Source organism: Apium graveolens, chromosome 5 (assembly GCF_009905375.1).
Source record: "Apium graveolens cultivar Ventura chromosome 5, ASM990537v1, whole genome shotgun sequence".
NCBI lineage: Eukaryota > Viridiplantae > Streptophyta > Magnoliopsida > Apiales > Apiaceae > Apium > Apium graveolens.
Genome location: NC_133651.1, coordinates 211,047,202 through 211,066,333, shown reverse-complemented (window position 1 = coordinate 211,066,333; position 19,132 = coordinate 211,047,202). Strand labels below are relative to the sequence as shown.

The 19,132-nt window shown below is 35.5% G+C and overlaps 1 protein-coding gene and 1 non-coding gene across 2 annotated transcripts; both read left to right on the top strand.

The window, feature by feature from the left end:
- Positions 1–676: 676 nt before the first annotated feature.
- LOC141662471 (small nucleolar RNA R71) lies at positions 677–783 on the top strand. The gene has a single exon (XR_012550587.1). It is a non-coding gene; the product is annotated as a small nucleolar RNA R71 (small nucleolar RNA).
- An 11,912-nt stretch (positions 784–12,695) lies between these two features.
- LOC141660648 (uncharacterized) lies at positions 12,696–15,081 on the top strand. The gene is made up of 8 exons (XM_074467636.1): positions 12,696–12,784; positions 13,367–13,461; positions 13,685–13,749; positions 13,965–14,008; positions 14,139–14,216; positions 14,333–14,486; positions 14,660–14,792; positions 15,025–15,081. Exons 1-8 carry the CDS (start codon positions 12,696–12,698, stop codon positions 15,042–15,044), a joined length of 678 nt encoding a protein of 225 aa, XP_074323737.1. The 3' UTR covers positions 15,045–15,081.
- The last annotated feature ends 4,051 nt before the right edge of the window (positions 15,082–19,132 follow it).

The window sequence follows — 19,132 nt, the reverse complement described above, 5'->3', positions numbered from 1 at the left end:
CACTGCATTGGCTAATTGACCAATTTGATTTTCCAAGGTCTTGATAGAAACCGCCTGACTCTTGCACAACAACTTAAGTTCCTCAAAATCAGCACTAGTAGGTACAGCTGCACTTCCCTGTTGAGGATATAATTGCCTTGTAGCATACTGCTGTGGTTGCTGAAATCCAGGTGGGTTAAACTATTTACTCACTCCTTGCTGATATGGTGGCTGAATAGCATTCTGATTATTCCCCCAGCTGAAATTTGGATGATTTCTGTTGTTAGGATGATAGGTCACTGGCACAGGCTGCTGTTGTCGCTGATAATTATTCACATACTGAACAGATTCGTTGACAAGAGAACACTGATCCGTAGCATGAGAACCTGCACAAAGCTCACAAACCATAGCTATTTGATTAACTCCATACGTAGCCAGAGAATCAACCTTCATTGATAGCGCTTGGAGCTGGGCTGCAATAGCGGTGGCTGCATCAACTTCCAGAATACCTGCTACCTTGCCTGACGTCATCCTCTGAGTTGGGTTTTGATTCTCATTTGCAGCCATCGTCTCTATAAGATTATACGCCTCAGTATAGATTTTAGCCCATAAGGCGCCTCCAGCTGCTGCATCGAGCATGGGCCGAGATTGGGCCCCCAAACCATTATAGAAACCAGTGATCACCATCCAATCTCGCATTCCATGATGTGGACATTTTCTCAACATTTCCTTGTAGCGTTCCCAAGCCTCGCACATAGATTCTGTAGGTTGCTGCGCAAATTGAGTAAGAGCACTCCTCATAGCAGCAGTCTTCGCCATCAGATAAAACTTCACCAGAAACTTTTGCGCAAGATCTTGCCACATAGTGATGGACCCAGCTGGTTCAGAATGTAACCAGTCTTTATCCTTGCCCCTCAGTGAGAATGGGAAAAGCCTCAACTTGATAGCCTCATCAGTCACGCCATTATACTTAAAAGTGCTGCAGATCTCGACAAAATTCCTTATGTGCATGTTGGGGTCTTCAGTTGTCGCTCCTCCAAAAGAAACAGAATTCTGCACCATCTGAATAGTGCCCGGCTTGATTTCAAAGGTGTTAGCTTGAATAGCCGGATGAAGGATGCTTGACTGAATGTCATCAATTTTAGGCCGAGAAAAATCCATATGAGCTGGATCAGCATGAACAATACGATCTCCCATATTTACTGGTTCTTTCTGCTCAGTTCCTGAATCTGAATCCTCAAAATCTCACTTCTCCGGAATATCAAGAACTTCTTCTGTCTCCTCAGCTGTATCTAAAGTCCTCTTGCGAGCACGAGAACGAGTTTGCATAAACGCTTGCTAAAGTACCTGAAACACAACCGGAAAAAATAAGTAACTACTACGTCCTAATCACTGAGTCCTAATGACCAATGATGGTAAGTACATAAACTAAACAAATACGCAGAGTCCCCGGCAGCGGCGCCAAAAACTTGTTAGGGCAAAAACACGCGCTAATATTCACACAAGTATACGCGTTCGCAAGTAATATAGAATACTTTCTAGTTCGTTCCCTCAGAGACTCAGACTAAATTATTGTCTAATTAAACTCACTCACCAATGTATGATTACTTCTCAATGTTAAGATAATAACACTTAAAATTGTTGATTAAATATTAACTATAATTAACTACTTAATTAATCACTTAACTAACACTTCAATTTATCAATAATAAAACACTCATGAGATCACAACTTCATTATTACTTCCTTCTATAGCCATTGTTATTACCTTTAGCATGAGACAATGATGATATTAATCGAATAACACGAAACTGATAAAAGCCAACTTTCATTGTACTAATACCATTCTACCAAGCATCCACAATTAAGATAGAAGTTGAATAGTCATCAATTATGTTGAGTTCCCATATGTCTACAGAAATTGACAACAGAACGATTTAAGCACAAGTTATTCCTTTTGATTACATAGGGCAAATAAAACTGTTAGAGTTACCCACTAATCATGCATAACGTACATGAACCTATGCTAGCATGGCAAGTTCTAAATCTCAAGATCCACCGTCGCTTCACAAGAGATTAACACCCTATCTTATATGTTTGCGACGCACATAAGACGAATACGCACAACCAATACTAGATATCATGCAATCATCACACACTAAAGTATTAAACAATTAACTAAAGAATTCCATAATAAATCCGTTGCAACCCCATAATCACGATTAGCCCATAATAGCTCTTATCGTCATCATGGGTTCATATAAAATCATGATAAACAAACACAAGAAAATAATAACTAAACTAATTATATTAAAACAGAGTACGTCACAAGAGTAAATAAGTTTAAAGCAAGAAAACTAGCATCCAACGTTACAACGAAACAAGAATCATAAGAATAGATGCTTTCTCTTCGTTGCGGTGTGCTAAATCGGTCTTCTTCCTTATCTCCTACGCTCCTTACGTAAAAACACAATCTTTTTCAATCCACACTTGTGAAAACGTCTCAAATCTACTTATATAATAGTCCCATAAAACTCAGATTACATAGAAGTGGAAACCAAACAGAAGTAGAAGTCCTAAAATAATTTATCTTTTTTCCCGACCCTGCACGGCCGCTCAGCATAGCTGAGCGGGCGCTCAGCTTGCTGCGCGGCCGCTCAGCAATGCTGAGCGGGCGCTCAGACCTCTACTGGAAAAATTCTGATTTCGCTCCGTTTCTTCGCCGTAATCTGCCCGTTTCTTCCCTCTAACAATGGTGAACACATGCCAAGGCTTATTCTTGATGATTCCTCCCCCGAAATACAACTAAAACCCTGAAATGCATAAACACTAGAAAAACGCATCAAATACACAAAATACTTGATTTCAAGACACCAATTTAAGCCATTTTAAGACGCTCTAAGTGGTATAAAATGCCACTTATCACCCACCAGTAGGTGGCTTCATTCTTCATATAGTAACTTGCAAACTCAGTTTTCTATTCCTCTCTCACCTTGACTATGCCTTCTCAACTTCCTTTAACCAAACTCTGGCCTCAATGGGATCTACGGAACATTTAAACTATGGTGGATTCACTTCCTGGAAGGTCTTAAAGGTTACCTGAGGATCGGTTTGCCTATGTTGTTTTTGAGTCAGGTGGACTGTCTGTTGGGTGAAGATCTGAATAATCTGGGCTACAGTTGGGTCTATGGGACCTGGATTGATATTTTGGTTATTGATGTCTTGGGTGTTGTTGTTGGTTTCTTCATTCTGGTTGGTAGGATGGGTATTTCTTCTGGGAGGCATTTTCTGTAAAGAATCAAACAACTTATTTCGCCTTTAAAACAAAACCCCTTTTAAGAAAAGTTTTTGTAAAACATAAATATCTCTTTTTGAAAACATTTTCAATTGTTGAACTAACTTGCATGCTTCTTTACTAAATGTAAACAAATTAGGGAATAGAGGTACATTTTATGTAAACATACAGGTACATAAACATAAATGACAATCCTGGAAAAGGAAAGGTACTAATATATATATATATATATATATCAAAGTTTGCTAGTACAAGGGTGAAATGTTTTATTAAAGGCAAAGGTATAACATGCTTATCCATAATTCAGCAAGTCTAGTTTATTTATATACCCACCAAAAGTCTGATAATACACATTACACACAATTATACATATATCAGCTGTCACATCATATCTTGTTATTTAACTTTAGGGGAACTCTAGTCCACCGAGCCTTTCAAAATCCTCCAATACCTCCCTGGCCCATCCCTTAAGGGCATCTGGGGCTGCATACTCACAAGTAGCTCTATGAAGTATGGCCTCAAGTATTCTCCGGGTCATCTGAATCTCATTCTGAAGCTTCTTCACTTTCCTGTCCACATCTATAGTCCTCATATTATGTTGTAGCTTCTGGATCTATGCCAACAGGGCTTCTCGCTCCAAAAGAAGAGCCTCATACTTATAGTATGGAACATGGTGTGGAGTAAACTAGAATCATGCACCTGCAACTGAATGTCCAGTATAGTCAGAATCAGCAGGTGGGGGTCCTCAAATAGCTGGTCTCATACCTGGAGGTGGAATACCTCGCAGTGGTGCAACCGTCACAACTGGTATTGTAGCTGACACCGGTGGAAGAGCAGCATGTGGATTAGATGATGGTATTTCGACTGAAGGCTTCGAGTGATCAGATTATATCAAAATAAAAGAATCTTCCAGCTCTGCAATCTGAAAATTACGCTACTAGATAAAAATCTCGAATCTCATTATGAATCATACTAAACCTACTATTTAGTCGCAATCAACGTCTCGCCATTTTATTTTTCTATTTCTTAATCTTAACTTTAACCCTCTACCCATTACCGACAATCTAGGCTTGTGGCAGTGACTTTTAAAATGTAGCTCTGATACCAAATGGTGACGCCCTCCTAACCCGGGTCAGAAGTTTGGGGTCCACAACACATACATACACACCATATATAAACATATTTATGATTATAATAATATATACAATGACCCTACTTACCATATTTCACGGATCGAAGATGTTTAAAGTATCCCCACAAGCCACAACTTTATTTATATTATAAACGTAGCAAATCCTAGTTTATTTATCTTACAACGAAAGTAAACATTATTACAAACTATCAACATAAACTAGTACAAACATCCTCTGCTAGCTTATCCCATTTCAACTTGGATACCTAGCTTGCACGCTTGTCTGGGGATCCTTGCTACCACAAATTTCCTTTTTCACGGGAAATAATATAAATAGATTTGCAAGAGTGAGCTAACTAGCTCAACAAGTCATAATGATAACACTGAGAGTAAACAATGATCGACTGAAATGATATAATGAATCAAGTTTCTTGATAATCAATGATTAGAATTGGATATTCACTTTTATTTTAAAAACCAAGGTTAGGCTGCTGATCAGTCACGCACTAACTCCGAACAAGTCTCCCAGCTTTGCTCTATATACTGGATCTGAGGCACACATTAGCCTATTATGACCACGAATCTGGTCCAACCACGACTCTAGTCCATATTTAAAAACAATTCAATTCTATAATATCAACATGATAAACAATGTAAATCAATAAGTTGAATTAAAAATAACATTTATCTTGAAACATAGGGAAATTCATAGTACCTAGAAGGTATAACAAGGTAAACGGGAAGATTAACTTTCAATCAAGGAAAGAATCTGAAAATCGAAGACCAAGGGTTCAATGGTTACAAGGATTGGTCTTCTGTTATACAAGGTATAAAGGTTCATATGTTAAGAAATTCCATATCAAGAATTAGTATGTGGTAGATATGTATTTGTGGAGTAGTACGGATATATGTGGTTCGTATATGAGAATTCAACATTGAACGGTTTACAAAGAATAAGGCTTACGGTTTCAAGATTAACAACAATAATTAGGGTTTAGGGTCAAGTACTTCAAAGTGCATATAATATAGAATAAGAACTATTTGGAATAATTGCAACATAATGAAGAGAGTTCGAAAATACTTGCAATACATTACAAGAAAGAGCAGAAGCACTTGCCTTATCAATTCGGTTTTACTCTACTTGTACTTGTCAATTGGTTCCCACTCACTGACTACATGCTTTCCCTTTCTATGCCTCGCTTCCTCTGTTAAACATCATATGTATGTATCAATACTAATCTCATCTCATCCTACACATTACAAGTATCTATCTACCCTTCGTTTCACCGAAATCCGACTTACAGATTGAAAGTTACGATGAATACCGTCAAACAAGTCACATACAATCACATTATACATACATCATATCATGTATAACACATTGCACATAAGATATTTAATCAAAATAATTATTTGAAGAAGATTCTGGATTAAATTGATTTTTCAGATATTTAATACGAATCTTTGAACATTTTTCGGAATTAAAACGGGTCTCCCAATCATTTTATAATTAAATAAAATGCTTCGAACGCCCGAATATGACTTTAAAATAATTAAATAATAATTATGGAGCTTTGAAAGTAATTTAAAATAATATTTTAAAGCTTGAAACTATTTTTCAGAATTTTTAAATTAAAATAAATAATTAAATTGAATAATTAAATTAATTAAAATCAATTAACAATTAATTAAATTAATTAATTAATAAATATTAAATTAATCGATTAAATAAAATAATTAAAAATTCATTAAAATTAATTAGTAAAATAAATCAGATTTATTTTTAAATGAATAAATATTTAAAAACAATTTTCTGAATTTAAAAATAAATGAAGATATAAATTTTTGAAAACAATTGAAACAGATTTCCTGAATTTGTAATATTCGTAATTTACAGGATGTTTTCTGAAAAATGGGAGAAAGAAGGTTGTGTTGTAAAGGACATGCATGTACTTTAACAAGACTAAGATATTTTGTCAATCCTGAGTAAGTTGTATTGTTATCTTAGTTTGTATTTGTACTTGTAACACTTTAAAGTCTGTAAAAATGAAAAGAAGAAGAGTGGAGTCTTTTTCCTGAAACAGTATCAAGCCTAAGGATTCTCTCTGGAAGAAGATCAAGAAGATCATGCCTCGGAAGAATTTTGAAGAAGCTTAGAGTTGAATAAAATAGTTTGGATAAAAATAATCTAAGTCGGCTACAAGTCACAGATTTAGTGTTATAGAGAAGTCATTCGAGAACTCCAAATGACTTATCTAGAAGTCAGGAAAACTACTAGAGAATTCAGTGAGATATCGACAAGTCAAAAAGACATAAAGGTTGGAGATATCGACAAGTCATTTCTTTACAAGAGAACTCAGAGTTATCGACAAGTCTACATCCATTAGAGAACTCTGAGTTATCGTTAAGTATAAGTCTACTAGAGAACTCAGAGATATCGATAAGTCAAAATTCACTAGAGGACTCTAAGTTGTTGACAAGACAAAGTGAAGACATGATGCTAAGAGATCTCGATAAGCTAAAGTTTCATTCGAGAACTCGAAGACCTCTATAAGTCAAATTCACTAGAGCGTTAGAGATCTCAGTAAGTCATTATAGTTATCGAGATCTCAAGACCTCTATGTGCCTAATTGGAGATCTCGAGTAAAACTCTCAAAGTACAAAATCACAGACCAGTTCAATATTCATGATTAACAATCAACAAACAATCCAAACAGCTGGATTGATAAGTCTAACAAAAGCAGCTTGAAGAATGTGTAAGATCAATGGTGAAGATTAACTGACAGAGGGAGATTAAAATTATCATAGGATGCTAAAGATATGCTAAGCCATAAATGGAAGATCTACTTTTCTATAAATAGAAATGACTAGTGACAGTTTAGAAAAGCTAATAACATGTCTTATTGTATACTGTGTAAACCACCAGTTAACTGAATTATAAAGTTAACGCTGGTCCTGAAGTCTGTTGTAACACTCTCAAGGAGAAGCTAAGCTATTTATCAACAAAGAGCCTAGAAATTTTGTAGCAAAACAGTGTTAATTTAATATAAAATTAAGTGAGTTTTGAAGATCTGTGTTCTTTATTTTCTGCAAGTTTAATTTCTGCATGAACACATTTCACTATAAGATTTAATTTATTTTAATCAACCAGAAACATTCAAGAAAAGCCCAAAAATAGTAAAACACATTCACCCTCCTATGTGTTATTCATTTCCTAACAAGTGGTATAAGAGCAAAATCTGAAAGTAAACAGATTCAAGATCTTGGAAAAATGAATACACAGAAAATCAGTAGCATCAAAATCCCTACCTTTGACAAAGCTAACTACACTATTTGGAAAAAAATGATGTTGTTTATCAGGATGGCAAATATTCCACTCTACATTCAGATCCTCAAGAATGGAACCTTCATTCCTATGGTTAGAATTGAGAAATCTACAGATGGATACATGGTTAGTCCAGCTCATTATGCTCAAGATCCTTCTGAGTATACTAACCGTAAAAAAGAGAAGTTTCCTTGGATAACAGCTTGCAATTAATATTGATTGAGTCACCTGACAACGTGATGTACAACAACATTGTCAACTGTGACACTGCCAAGAAAATATGGGAAAAGATTGATATACTCTATGAGGGAACCAAGGAAGTTAGGTCAAAACAAAGAAGAATATTGATTTCACAGTCTGAGGGTTTTATGGCTAAGCCAAAGGAAAGTATTACTGAAATGTTTGAAAGATTTAACAAGCTGATAAATGACTTGCAGCTCCATGAAAAATACTATGAAGCTAAAAAATGAACCTGAAGTTCCTGCTTACTCTCCCTGATCATTTGGAACAGAAAATCTCAGCAATTATGGAAGGGAGAGACTTGAGTAGGATAACACTAGAAGTTCTATATGGAATTCTTAAAACATATGAACTTGAAATGATTCATAGAAAATCACTGAGATCTGGCGAATGACATGTTGTAAATGGTCCAAGTGCCTTAATTGTAAATGAAAGCCAAACATCTAATGATGAACCAAGATCTCAAACTTCAGTTGCCTCAACAAGTGAGCAAAGAACAAATGATTTATGGGAACAAGTTATTCTGGAATTGGAAAAAGATGAGTTCTACACTCTTGAAGAATTGGATGAGCTTGATCAGTCAATGGCTACTTGGCTAGAAAATTCTCTAATATTAGAATAAAGAAGCCAAGATACTTCAAGAGAAAAGGACAGTCTTTCAACAAAAATAACAGCTGGAAAAAAAGGGAAGTACAATTCTGATAGCGAAAATAGATACAAAACTGGGTGTGTTGACAGATCTAATATAAGATGCTTCAATTATGATCAACTAGGCCACTTTCCTACAGAATGCAAGAAACCCAAGAAAGCAAAGAAAGACAGCTTATCTTGAACTTCAAAGTATGAAGCTCTTATGAAGAAACAACAAAGTAAAGTTTATATTTCAGAGGGTAAAAGTTGGGATGACTCTGAGAATGATGAAGATGAAGAATTTGGTAATTATGCACTGATGGCCTTGGAGCGAAGATAATCGTCCTCATCTAAATCACAGGTACCAACTCTTACCACCATAGATTTAAATGTGAATCAATATAAGGAAATTGGTGAAACGCTGAGCACAGTTTCACATTCACATAAGCATGGTTGCTGCTAATGAAGAAGTTAGCAGATTAACAAAGATAAATGAGAAGCTTGAAAGTTAAAAGCAAGAAACTGAATTATTATTGGTGGAGCTTGAAGCTTTAAAATAGGAAAATGCATATCTAAAGGACAAGCTCAAGTGTGCAAATGAAATTGAAGCAGTGCTAAGGGAGAAGCTGGAAAATAATGAAGTGAAGATGAAATCTTTCAGAAATGCATCTGAACTGGTCGGACAGTACCATAAGAAGAATAAGCCATGTGCAAACATTGTTATTGGCCTTGACTATGATTCCATGAATGACAAAAAGAAGACTGTAGGTTACAAAGGGAAAGCAAAGAAAACTGAAAATGCTCCAACCTTTTTGAAAGAGGTTAATGCACCTATATTCAAAGCATGTGAAGTCAACTTCAGTGAAGATGAATTGATAATCAAGCAAGAAATTGTTGATGAGGATAAAGAAAAGAAAACTGAAAAATTAGCTCAATCTTCCAATACTGAAGAGAAGCTTATGAACAAATAAAGTCCCAAGACTCATGTTAAAGAAACCAAAGCTGGAGATGCTAGAAAGAAAAAAGAAAAATAGAAATGGGAAAATAGGAATAAACAAAAGCAATAATTTTGCCTATGTTGCAGATGCTCCTAGAAAAAAGTATGAAAAATGTGGCTCTTCAAATCATCTAAGTCACCTTTGTAAAAAAGTTGTTAGCAAGCCAACTAAAGGAGCTTGCAAATATAATGAAGCAAATTCAAATGATCCCTACTCATTCTGTGACAAGTTTGACTACATCCCTTGTAAATTGAAAGTGATGAAGAGTTGCCACAAACTGAGAGTAGACCTTAAAGAAACAAAAATTGGGTCTAAATCAGATAGGGAAAATGCATAATAATCATTGAGCTCTATGTTATCTTAAACTACTCATTCTACTTCTGATAATTCAGTTAACAAAAAAAAAGTACCCAGCACTGCTGGGGTTGCTAAACACACTTAAAACTCATTGTGTGTAGGGCAAAGTGAAGAAAGTCATATGAATCATTGTCGGTGGATGTTCCACACATATGACAGGTGATAAGGCCCTGTTATCACAGTTTGAGGAGAAAGCTGGCCCATTGGTGACCTTTGGAGACAACAACAAAGGATTCACAATAGGATATGGCAAGATTGTTTCTGAAAATATTGTCATTGATGTTGTAGCACTGGTAGCTGGTCTTGAAGTGAATCTTCTTAGTATTAGCCAATTTGAAAACAAAGACTTTGAAACTTTATTCAACAAAGAAGATTGCACTTTTATCAGTAAGAAAACTGGTGAAGTTGCTCTAAAAGGAGTAAGGAAAGGTAGCTTGTTTGTTGCTGATTTTGACTCGACAAATAAGGATGGTGTTTGTTACTTCTACACCAAGGGATCAAAAGAATAAAGCAAGCTCAGACATAAAAAGCTATCCCACTTGAATTTTAAGGAAAATAACACCTTGGTCAAAAAGGAGTTGGTAAGAGACATGCCTAAACTGGATTTTGCTCATGATTGAAGTTTGTGAAGCTTGTCAGAGAGGAAAAATGAAGAGATCAAGTCACAAGTGAATTCTATAAGTATTTTTTTTTGCAACTAAGTCATATGGACTTTTTTGGGCCAATAAATGTCTTATCAATTTCAATGAACAAATATGCACTTGTGATGGTGAATGATTTCTCAAGATACACTTTAGTAGAGTTTATGCATCCTGAAGATAAAACTCCATATATCATAATTGAGCACATTAAGAAGATAGAAAAACAGGCTGAAGATTACAATTGTGTGAAAAGATTGAGAAATGACAGTGGAACAGAATTCAGAAATGCAACATTGAGTGATTTTGCAAAGGCAAAGGCATTGTGCAAGAATTCTCAGCTGCTAGAACACCTCAATCATGTCTAAAGCAAAGCCTACTGTAAAGCATCTTCATGTGTTTGGAAGAAAATGTTACCCTTTGGAAGACAACTCTGAATATGTGGTAAAATTTGACTCAAAGGTTTTTGAAGCAATTTTTCTGGGATATTCACTTGAAAGAACAACCTACAAAGTTTATGTGATTAATTAAAAAGACGATTATGGAGAGCACAAATGTGACTTTCGATGATGACAAGTATTTACGCTTGAAATGCCTTGATGATAATGGAGCTAAAGCCCTTGCATTTGAAAACCTCAACATTGATAGTCATTCTGATGGGAATATTTCAAGCCAATCCAGAAGAATTACATTTGATGGCTATAAAGAGGATCTTCAGATATTTAAAGGGAACTACAAACTTGAGATTATGGTATCCTAAGGGAATTGGTTATGAAGTTGTTGGTTACACAGATGCAGATTTTGCTGGATGCAGGGTTGACAGAAAGAGTACTCACTACTAGAATTCTGTCAATAGACATCGGTCCTTAGACATCGGTTGGTCAGATGACCGATGTTAAAGTTCTTTTAGACATCGGTTATTTTAAAACCGATGTTACTGCTTATATTAGACATCGGTCGAGAATATAACTATTGTGTATAGTTATTTTTTAAAAATGAGAAATGTTAGTTAGACATCAGTTTTTTATATAACCAATGTCTTTGTTTTATAGACATCGATTGTATTTTACAACCGTTGTCGATGGTTAACTTAAAAAATTAAAAAAACACGCGGAAACTTTCCCACCTTTATTCCCCAAATATTCCCCCTTAACAAAAAAAAACCAGTTTTCCCCTAATTTTTTTTCATGTCTCTCTATATCTCACTCTCACTCTCTCTGCTCTCTCTCTCTGTGAGCTCTCCCTTCTCTCTCTGGTTCTCTTTCTCTCTCTCTCTGCTTCTCTCCCTCTCTCTCTCTTCCATCTCTCTCTCACACACACAACATTTCAGTTGATTGCAGGTATATAGGGTCTCAATTAAACCCCAAATTGAAGAACACCTTCAATTAATCAAACCCCATCTACGAGAAACCCTAATTTCTGAATAGGTTTGTTTGTTCAATTATGTTTGTTTGTTCAATTAGGTTTAATTTGTTCAGTTAGGTTTGTTTGTTCAATTAGGTTTAATTTGTTCAGTTAGGTTGTCTGGAGAGGCTTTAGAGGACTAGAGTGGAGAGGCTTTTGAGAGAAAAGGAACTCAAGAAATCCAACAGGTCACTCAATGGAAATGTAAATGAGGAAGGAGGGAATGATTTTAAAGAGGATAATGGCACTATTGAGAATTGCTTCCGCTACCAAAACCAAAGCCGCCCCCTCTCCGCCTCCCTTTCGTATGCCCACCAGAAAGCCATCTCTCTCCACTCTTTTATTCAGGTACTAATTATTACACAAACTCTTGCCTTTTATATTGTGCTATTACGTTTATTATTTACACAGTGATGATATTTGTGTTTGTTTTGTAGTTGTCCGGTTGAAATGAGTTCGATGCAACCCTATCACACGACCACTGCTTCTGTTTTGATGACTTCTATGCTTACGCTTTCGAGAGTCGGTTACAGTTGGCTCCCCGAATTGGAGTGCGTAGCTTAAAAGTTTTTGATGATTCTGTGTAATTCCTGACCAGTTGTGCTACTGCTCTATAAAGAGACATATGTGCCATAATCAGTTGGTCCTTATCTGAGAGCCTCTGGCACAAATCACTAGCCGTAATTTTCACACTAAGATGGAAAATGATCACGCTAGGCCTACGATCTTGGTAACCAACGATGATGGTATTGATGGTGCTGGCTTGCAAGCTCTGGTTCAGGCCTGGTCTCTACAGATCAATATCAAGTCCTTGTCTGTGCTCCTGAAATGTACGTCGACTTTCAATCCATTTTTACCAATGCTTCTGGTACATGGATTCTATCATATAATTAATAACAGTTATCGTATATTAATTTAACCAGCATAAAAGCTTAGATATAATGTAGGTTTGTTTTTCTTTGGATTTAAAAGCTTACACTTACTTAAACGTTAAGTTTTGAGTTTTAATTATGCTTCAATTGCAATACGGAAGGTATACAAATTAAGTTGCAAAGTACGGTCTCAGGTATTATCCAACTCCACAGTGTGGAATTGCTAATTGTTAAGTTAGAGCGAAGGCTAGCATGAATATCATGTTTTTGTGTTAATATATCTCGTTACTCTAAATCATTTCCATAAGTGGAGCAGTGATAGAATTAAGTAAGTCACATAGGTTGTGTTCACTTGGTGGGAATGAAATGAGGAAGGAATAGAATAAAAACCTAAGTTCTTAGGAGGATGGTGCTTAAATAATGTGCATGACTGGGGGATAATGTTTAATTAGAAACATTTTAATTATTTTTCTTGTATCTAATAATTCTTTTACAGGGAAAGGTCAGCTGTTAGTCACAGCATTACTTGGATGCATCATGTCCATATTAAGCAAGTAGAAATTCAGGGAGCAACAGCCTATGCAATTTCTGGTTTGTTTTCATTTCACATTGTTATAAAATGTATATTATCTTTCATTTTTCTTTGCCAACAAATTACTTGCGTGCTTCTGGCACTCACACAACATACTGATGGCGATGCCTAGATGAAGACCAAATATATTGTTTATAGTCTTTAATCTTGGAATTTTAATTGATAATGATTTATAAGAAGTGTTTTCTTATTATTGTTTACTTGTTTTTTTTGCTATTCCAGGAACTCCAGCAGATTGTGTATCTCTGGGAATCTCCGGAACTCTTTTTCCTGTAGTGCCTGATCTGGTAACTATTCTAAATCAACTTTGTAAACTGATATTCTCATTAGTTGTAAATCGTGCTAAAGCTCAAATATCATTCTGGTTGTTGATGTTTCTATAACCTAAGATGTTACCTATTTGTAACGACTCAAGCTGAGCACTTACTAACAACTCTATTCACTTGCTTTTTTAAAAAAAAAATTGTTTTTCGTTGCTTACTCTTGTTTGTTTTGGTCACAGGTTATTAGTGGCATAAACATGGGTTGCAACTCTGGTTACCGCATGTCAGTAACTCTCTGTCTGAGGAAACACTTTTTTGTTTAGTAAAAGTAGTCTATATAGTATATGACCTTAAGTCTGCAGTATAAACTCTTAAGTCTGCACAACAAATCAAATCTGTTACTGGAATAAGAGCATGTACTCAGGAACAGTAGCAGGTGCTCGAGAAGCCTTTTTCTATGGGATACCTTCTATCTCAATATCTTATGACTGGTACACATTAACTTACAAAATGCACTATGTATACATGCATCAATATATTGCATGTTGCAACTGCTTTGGGATCAGTTTTTATTTTCCTTGATTCAATTTATGTTCTCAACTGCCAGGATGGGGGGTAAGAGCACTGCTAATGACTTTAAACTTTCTTCCGAGGCTTGCTTACCCATAATAAGTGCAATTTTGGTTGAAGTCAGAAGTAAAACATATCCTCTAAAGTGCTTTTTGAATATTGATATGCCTACACATATTTCGAATCATAAGGTGAGACTTGCAGCTTTTACAGCCATCATCGTCTGCTTTAATGATATTCGGAGAGAACAAAGATTAAGTATCAGGCTATGGATTATAATGATCCATCTTTGAATTCAGAACTAAATTAGAACTTCATGTAGCTTGACTTGAATTGTGTTTGCTGCTCATTCTGTACTCTGTAGGGATACAAGTTGACAAAGCAGGGAAATAGTATTATCAGAATGGGTTGGAAGAAAATTACTTCTGAAGCACAAGTTGGAAAAATATTATCAACAATGACTATGGTAGCTGATTCGACAAAAATTGAGATGAATGGTACAAAAGTATCACAAGACTCTGAGAACAGTCTCGTTTTTATGCGAGAAGCTTTATAATTTTATCAGGGAATTGGAATTTTGTTGTCGGGGATATTTGGGACTGGAAATGGATCTTCAGTATCTATGTAAGATGCCTCACAATTTGACAACCTTTTTCCTGGATGACCATGTTTATAAAGATTGAACATGGGCATCTTATATTTATTATTCAATGTTTATTTTGTCTACAGCGAGAATGCTGGTCTTTTAGCATTAGGTCGAGTGGGCAGTCGAAGAGTTGTGCAGATATTTGCGTGCTTTATGATCTTCTTTTCCATCCTGGGTAAGCTTCTTTGTTTATGTCAAAATGTATAGGTTTTGTTTTTTATGTGCAGTTTGTTAATAACTTGTCAAGCGCTTTGACAATGATCCTGCAGGAAAGTTTGGGGCAGTATTCGCTTCTATCCCATTGCCAATCTTTGCTGCATTGTATTGTCTACAAATGCAAGGACATATACAATGATCTGACAAAGTATAGTAGTAGTAGTCTGGTAGAAACTATGTAGTAGCTCTTGTATTATTCATCTGACCAAATGTAATTCATATAAACTTGTTAATATTTACTTGAGTAAATGTAATTACGGCTAGAGATATTCATGTACATGCATTATAAAATTTATTGCAGGAGGGATTTTTGTATCAATATGTCTTTGTGATTTTTAGAACCGATGTTAAAAATCATAAATACACATCAGTTTACACATATAAAAGCAATGTCTTAAAATCACAAAGACATCAGTCAAAACAAAATATTCGATGTTAATAAAGGAATATTAGCACATGAAAATAGGGTAATAACATCGATTCAAAAATAAACACCTGATGTCTATTTATCATATTAACATCGGTTTTTTAGAAAATAACCGATGTCTATTATCAACATTGACATCGGGTACTTAGAAAATAACCGATGTCTAATAAGATAGAGACATCAGTTTTTTATCAAAGACCGGTGTCTAAGAAGATAAAGATATCGGGTTTTTTATTTTTAATTGATGTTAATTTATAAATATTGCTTGTGTGTTACAATTTTAAATAGGCCTAATAGTCCTAATATTACATTTCCGAACTTGACATTACACAATTATATAACAAGAATGTGAATTAGACATCAGATATTTTCCAGAAACAATGTGTAATATTACATAGACATCGGTTTTTAACCGATGTCTATGAGAAAATACATTTAACATCAGTCGCGAAGACATTAACCGATGTCTAAGGTCTTTTTTCTAGTAGTGACTAGTGAAAGCTGTCAATTTCTTGGAAAAAGAATTGTATGTTGGTATAGCAAGAAACAACAATCTGCATCAACTTATACACCTGAAGTTGAATACCTAGCTGCAGAAAGTTGTTGTGCTCAAGTGAGGTATCATTTCATCAGAGAACATGCTACAAATGGTACCATTGAGATCATTTGTGTACCAACAAAAATATAATTGGCTAAAATTTTTACTAAACCTTTTGATGAAGCAACTTTCACTAGACTTGTAGGTGAAATTGGAATGCTTAATTCTTCATCCTAAGGCAGGAACTCAGCTAATATTTTGTAGCTGATTAATCTACAGTAAATCAAAATTAATTTGATTTAATTGAAAATTAACTGAAATATGAATTATAAATATTTCAGAAATCTCTGCATATTTGTTTTTCAAATTCAAATTCAACTTGGAATTGTTCAAATTCTAAGTAAACTGCTCAGTTGTTAATTTACATTCTTAATATGTAAAATTAACACAAGGCAGAATTACAAAAACCAAAAGTATATAGAAAACTGAGTTCTTGATAAGTCAAAATTGACTTCTCGATAATTCATTTTAGGACTTCTCCAGTGAGTCCTCGATAAGTCATTTTACTGACTTCTCGAGTGACTTCTCGATAAGCTTAAAAATGACATATCGATAAGTCCTTGAAGAATTCTCTATTACTGATAGTTCAAGGAGTTCTCTATAACTACAATTTTTGACTTATCAATAACTTAGAACTGAGATATTTTAAATTAATAAATTATTTTGGTAAAATACTCTTGGAAAATTTATTTTAATTTTTATTTTGCATTTATTTAAATAAAAGTTGGAATTAATTAAGTCCACTTTTTGGACAAACTGGGTATTTATTAGACATCTCGATAAGTCAATTTTGAGTTCTCTAAAAGAGTAATTTCAAATGACTTCTTGATGTGTATTTCTACTCTTAAAAATGACTTCCCGACAAGTAAACTTCAAATGTCTATTTTTGAGTTCTCGACAAGTCATCTTCTTTTACTATTAATACCTTGGCTTCTCCATACAAACACCTACTTACAACTTTTGAGATCTAAAGTGACCTAGCTTTAAATCCAAAACCGATTTCCCTCTCGTCTTTCATCATTTCTCAGAAAATTTTCTTACCCACTCATTCTCATCAATCAACAATGGCTATATATGTTACAAGATCATCTATCCCAGAGAAAGGAACCAATTATCTTTCTTTTACTAATGCGAACCAAGCCCCTGATAGTTTCAAGGGGTTTGTGAAACTGTTGGCTGAATCCTATCTTGCAGGAGCTTTGACTGCAAATCCAGTACTGTATCTAGATGTGCTGCATGAATTCTGGACTACAACTATAGTAAGGACTGATTTAAACAACTTTCTCTCTATGGTAGTGACATGCACAATTGGAGGCCAACTAATATAATTCAATGACAAAGATGTGAATAGAGCTTTCGAGCTGCCAAATGAGAATCCAGTGGAGGTACCAACTCCTGATGAACTGACTGGGTTCATGGATTTCATCAACTATGATGGAAGGATCAACCTATTAAGCTTAAACAAGACCAATCTGAGGAAGGAGTGGTCTTCTATCTTTGACTCTATGGTAAGGGCCTTTACTTACAGAAAAATAGGATATGACAACATCTTAAGTGTTGTGCAAAAGCTGGTGTATTCAATTGCCCACAACAGACACTTGAATATTGGTCTGTTGATCTTGGAAGAGCTCGCAACCAGGATAACAATGCCCTTGTCTGCTAGAGGTAAGGAAATTTTCTTCCCTAGATTTATTATGTCCACTTTAAATCATAAATAGCAGACATACACTTACTGAATGGAATAGATAGCACAAAAATAGGCAATTGTAAGCAAGTGTCCAAAATAATATTTGGCTCACTTACTACAAAGAATAAGGTAAATGTAAGTCTGAAAATTACTCCATTTATGTTGGAGAGGTTTAGGACTTACCCTTATCCTATGTCTGACATGAGATCTAACATACAATCTAGCTCAGCTATGATCCCTGAACCTGTGGAAGTACAAGCAAAGGAACACCAACAGGGATCTTCCCAAGCTTCAACCATTCTTTCAAAACCTTTAGAAGCTAGGCAACAACCACTTCATATTCTCAAAAGGATGAGGTGAGTAAAAAGAAGAGAAAGGGGTTAAACCTAAGTGCAATAACTGAGAGTGGTGAGAAGATAGCTGAAAAAGGATCACCTCTGGTCAGCTATCAAAAGATAGCTGAAGTAAACAACCTGAGCTGACCACTGTAGCCACCTCTGCCTCCTCCCAACTGGATGCAGTTGTAAAAACAACCTGTAGTGAGTCTGCACAGCCAACATGAGAAGTAATTCAAGTGTATGGTAGGAGAAACAAGGAAGGCACATACTGTGATAACACATCTCTTGAATCCCCCTCATTCATTCAGGGGGAGCTGCCAACACTGAAAACTAAGCACCAAATTCTTATGACTCAAATTTCTTCTACTCCAATTCCACTTGAATCCACTTCTCAAGTGCAACAAAAATCAAGGGCCTTAGCTCAAGAAGCTTTGCTCAGCACCCAGACACTCCATTTAGATGGTGAGAGGCTACATGCTGGGGTAGACCTTGATGACACCATCACAAACATGGGGGATTCATCAGTTTTTACTGAAGACCCCATGGATACTTCTAATGCACTTTCATGTGTAAAACAGTTTTCATAGACTGAAAGGTTTGAGAGTAGTACTACTGAGGGGGAGCTATCTAAATCATCTCGAATTCAACTGGAGGTTCCTCATTAAGGGATAACTCCCCTCACAACCCTAACACAAATTGCCTTGGCAGTTGAAGCTAGGTGTATAATTTCCCATGATCCTGTCTTAGGGGAGGCAAGTATAGCACATTCAAGTTCCAGTGTGTTACAAGACACACAAGGCTTTGAGGCTGGAGTACATGACTGTAACCTAGTCAAATCCCCTCCAATTCAACTGGAGGTTCCCACTACATGTGGAGAACAACACACTGTCAAAACCACAGAGCAATCTGTGAGTCAAACTTTGAC